Raw genomic sequence first — 4698 nt, 5'->3', positions numbered from 1 at the left:
CTAGCCCAGCGCGTTTATATACGCATACAATGCGTTGGCGTTTTTGTGTTGCGCCGAACGTAACATTCGCGCAGTACTTTGATCCGGAACACTGCGAATCATCATGTCGAAGAGATGAACACGATTGTACACGCGATTTACATGACACAGCTTCCAATAATTTTTCGGTACATTTAATACACGTATCTTCGTCCTCAGAAGATGTATCAAAACTTGTACAACACAGTGAATTATACTAATATCGAATTATAGTAAATGGGAGGTTATCATACATATTCTACGAACACGAATTCCTAAGAAGGTACTCCTTCGAATTACAATCGATCGATATCATTCGATACGATCAAGATGGCACCGTTTTCCTCTTGAAGTATGTGTTCCTAGAATAAATCTTTCCAGAACAAGCCAGTAGATTGTCACAAATGTGTTGCGATAAGCGGACTGATAAGACGAGCTCGGGGTGTATATAAGGGAAAGAGCGGCAGGTGTCGTATCATAACTCAACAAGCGAATCAAGTGTGCTTTCGAAGTTCGTAAACTAGTTGCGTAGAAAAAGTCAGCCATGTCTGCTCAGAAACTTGTGATCTGCTTGGTAATAGCAGTTATCGCTGTGATAACCAGCGAAGTTAATTCGACGCCGGCTTTGAATCCTTACGCCAGCAATAGTTCGAACAAGTCTCATAACTTGATCGTCGGATACAGGATGCCCGGCGACAGGCTTGTCCTCCGGCAAAATATCATCAAGAAATCGGCTTGGATGCAGATTGTGACCGAACAGAAAACCTTCAACGTTTCGAAGTGGGAACGAATTACTCTGGTCAATGCTTTGGATCAGAAAACCAACGGCAACGGCGCGTACGCTAGCCTGTTACAGGGTGGTCCAGGATACAATAACGTCACGCTCAGATTCAAGAGCCAGAGGGGCCACGGAATCAACTTCATCGTCGAATTGTACTCACGCACTTAAAGCATCGTGATTGGTGTCACATCTGATCATCAGCAATTTTCTGTTTACAATTTGTTGAACGTATTTAACGAAATCAATATTATTTATTTCTCTGTGTAATATGCGGAACATGTTTGTTCATTCGCGAACGATTTCCTCTTTGAAATTTGTTGACAGTACCTAACGAGGACGTTATTGTTTATTTCTCTCTGCGATATGTGTAACATTGGTTAATACATTTTTGTGAATTATAATTTATGGTTTGATGTATAAGAGAATAGAACTACCTGTTATGACATTCGTGTTGTTGTTTTAACCTGCGATCAATGGGAAGGGTTTCGATGGTTACCCGTACCACGTTCTCATGATTTCATTGGCACTGACTTTTGTTTAGATTGCCGTCGATCATTTCATTGACATTATTTTCATGAACACCGAGTTTCGTCGACAACGTTTATATTCAATCATCGACGATGTGTGTATACATAATAATAGTTATCCTTATTCATTCCACGCATTCTAACGGTATTATTATTTGCACAGGTGGCAATTTCGGTGTTATTCTATTTATACAGTGTTCGTATTTCATAATTCATGACGTTTCGTTCAAAGATTCATATAAAAAAATATCGGGAAATAAATAAGAACATATTCATATTGTTAATATATACCGGTATTAATTATGATTCAGAGTAAATATGTCGTTTAATAAAGTATTCCAAATATTCGTCTGTCTGATAATCGAAACTCCGCTGTACCGTGATTATTAAATTACAAATCGTTCATAGTTTACAAAAGTTTTCGCAAAAAGAAAATACTGCTAAATCAATTTCTTTAACAATTTCTCGCAGGAGCTTCTGTTGTCTTTTTAATAATTGTAAAGAGAAGACATCAGGAACAGATCATTTTGACCTATGTAGTAATTTTAATTTTAATACGTAATCTTCTAATGCCTACGCGAGTGAATGCATATTTGGTAGAAATATCCAGTAGGATGACTTTTTGTTTCGTTATTATAATTATGTTACGGTTACTCTAGTTACTGCAGCTTTTGCCACCGAATATGCAGAATTCATTTTCTTTACGCTTTAGCCCTTGGTTATTCTTCAGTTGGATTTGCATACAAAAGTCCGAATACTCTGGAATTAAAAAAAATAATTCCTCGATTGACGATATATGTTTCAATGATTATAATCATCACGCTCTTCAACATTTGTCATACTTTTAACGTTTTATGAATAATCTAGGAATTCTGATTCTTCTAATCATGAGTTATAAAAGTAAAACAGAATGTTAGGGGAAAGGTTATAGATACTCTGTTATTAGTTTTTCGTTCTTTCTAAGTATTCGCATAATTTTTGTTGACGAACTTTTGTATTTCTCTAAGAGCTCCATAATAAGAAATTACCGAAATTTAATCTTCATTCGTGTTGATTCATTGACTGGAATAATTCCTGTTTCTTGAAAACTGTTTGTTATTATGCGTCGAGATTATAATTTTTTATTTGTGATGTTTATTATGAATTGTTTCTCAACAATTTAATAAGAAACGTGAATGTAATCACAAAAATAAGATACACTTATTATTTATAAGGAAAAGCAACTCCGATAACGTTCCGTGTAATGATTTAAAGATTAAGTCTCGAGAAAGTATCGTTGCATGATCATTCCTCCACGTTTCCGATATTTTGTTGATCTTCGAAATGTACATAATATACAAACACGAGATGGAAGTTGAAACGGAGAATTAAATATAAAATTCTCTTCTCCGTTAACAACTTCATTGTATTAAATGTTTCTTTCATCATATTATAAATTATGATATCAATATTGCCAAAAAATAAACTCCTATCCATCATTCGTTTGGATTTCTTGAACTAATTAGAAACGAGTGTTTCGTTAAATCAGCATTATAATATTACACGCGTAGACACACGATCATTGATGGAATGTCTGATAAAAGTGTAGTAAGACTTCACTTGATGCAGTTTTTTTCGAATTTTATATTTATCATTGATCCACTTTAGCGAAGTTATTCAAATGATTATACTTAGATAATACATATTAGAAAATAAAACAAAAAGAATGGTATACTATTTATTCAAAGTCCTGTTTAACTTATCCCTATTATTCGCAAGTTAAGATGGCCTCGTTCAGCACTGTCTCATTTAGTGCTTGGTTCTTTTAGAACTGAAATTTATTCGACAAAATTGTACCGTTTTCGCAGACGAAACATTCTTTTTAATATTTTCACTAACACGGATTCGGAGGGAGCAACTCGTGGCTCCTATAACCGGCGTTCTGTCGCCGGGTATTTAGCAATCGACTCGATGATCCCGGTGAATCTATTCTCAATACAGGAACTAAGTGCATACACGCGGTAACGTATTGGATACCCACACGGTTAACAAGCATCTGAGCAAACAACCTGCGACGACCTTGACAAAGTGGTTGTAGCTCCTGCGAACTGAAAAGCTCGATCTGGGCCGCTGAACTTAGAATCTCGCGACCGGCTACAAGAGAAAAATTAAGATAACACAATGTGTGATAAATAAATTGCGAATTCTAATAGATTTTTAGAAAATTTGAAAACGCAAAATTGCACAGAATTAAATACGCATAAAACGTTTAAAATGCAACGTTTTAAAAAATATTCATTTAAAAAACACGTTTTCGGTAGTAAATTATTTTTCCGAAATTATATTTGATAGCGATAAGATTAATGGTGGGAAACGATTAAGTAGAAATGATTTATTTTCGTTTAAGAAAAACACAAGTATTTCGTTAGAAACACATTCGCTAGGCTTATTGTTAGCTTAATTACCGTGAGGTAGTAGCAATCTTTCTGAAGAACAAGTAAACGTAGATATCTTTTATCGTTAAACGTTTCATTGGCCTCACGGTTACGCCTCTGAAATGTAATTAATTATTTATGTTACTTTCGCGCAATCTAGATGTGCATAAGTTAAACTATTCGATCATACGTTACGTGGATGCTTTCAAAGGCTTCGTATCGAGAGTTCGCGTGCATAGAATCCGAGGGTGTACGCGTATTCGTGTGCACTCGCACCTGTATGCGGCGAGCAGAGTACACACAGCAGGATGCAGCATTGGATAGAGTCGGGTCGCTCATGAATTATAGAGATTGTCGTCTATTATGAGATTGGGGCCAAACACTTTACACATGGTTTATCGGTGATAGTAATGATTATCGTCTCTATCTGGAAGGACATTGGTTCACAGGCAGTCCGGTGAATTAACGAAATTTATTCAGCCTTCGAGAAAAGCATGCCTTGATAATGATATAGACCCGAATACACAATACGTATTCTTACATTCGCAAACACTGTCGCAGATAAAAACGTTTGCGCCCGATAACGAGAACATCTGTGTGCTTAATTACGTTTCTGGAAATGAGTCACGCGACTGAAAAAAAACATTACTTTACGAGTAAAAGATTAACGTCGATTGGAAGTCATATCTAAATACACACATCCTCATCAAAGTATTTTTAAACTGTCTATTACGTGTCTCTCTACGCGTATGTGTATTATTCTATAAACGCGAATTGGTAAGAAGATTATCCTTCAAATTACAATCGATTAATATCATTCGATACGATGAAGGTGGCAATATTTTCCTCTTGAAGTATGTGTTCATAGAAGAAATCATTCCATAACAAGCTAGTAGATAGTTACAAACGCGTTGCGATAAGAGGACTGATAAGACGAACTCAGTGTGTATATAAGTGA

General features: G+C 35.8%; 1 protein-coding gene across 1 annotated transcript; it reads left to right on the top strand.

Annotated features, from left to right (window-relative positions):
* The first annotated feature begins 482 nt into the window (after positions 1-482).
* Positions 483-1242, top strand: LOC116427761 (putative salivary secreted peptide). Its single transcript, XM_031978499.2, has one exon. The coding sequence runs from the start codon at positions 563-565 to the stop codon at positions 965-967; it is 405 nt and encodes a 134-aa protein (XP_031834359.1). The 5' UTR covers positions 483-562; the 3' UTR covers positions 968-1242.
* The last annotated feature ends 3456 nt before the right edge of the window (positions 1243-4698 follow it).

The sequence above is a fragment of the Nomia melanderi genome, chromosome 6 (genome assembly GCF_051020985.1).
Source record: "Nomia melanderi isolate GNS246 chromosome 6, iyNomMela1, whole genome shotgun sequence".
Classification (NCBI taxonomy): domain Eukaryota; kingdom Metazoa; phylum Arthropoda; class Insecta; order Hymenoptera; family Halictidae; genus Nomia; species Nomia melanderi.
This window is presented reverse-complemented; position numbering and strand designations above follow the sequence as displayed.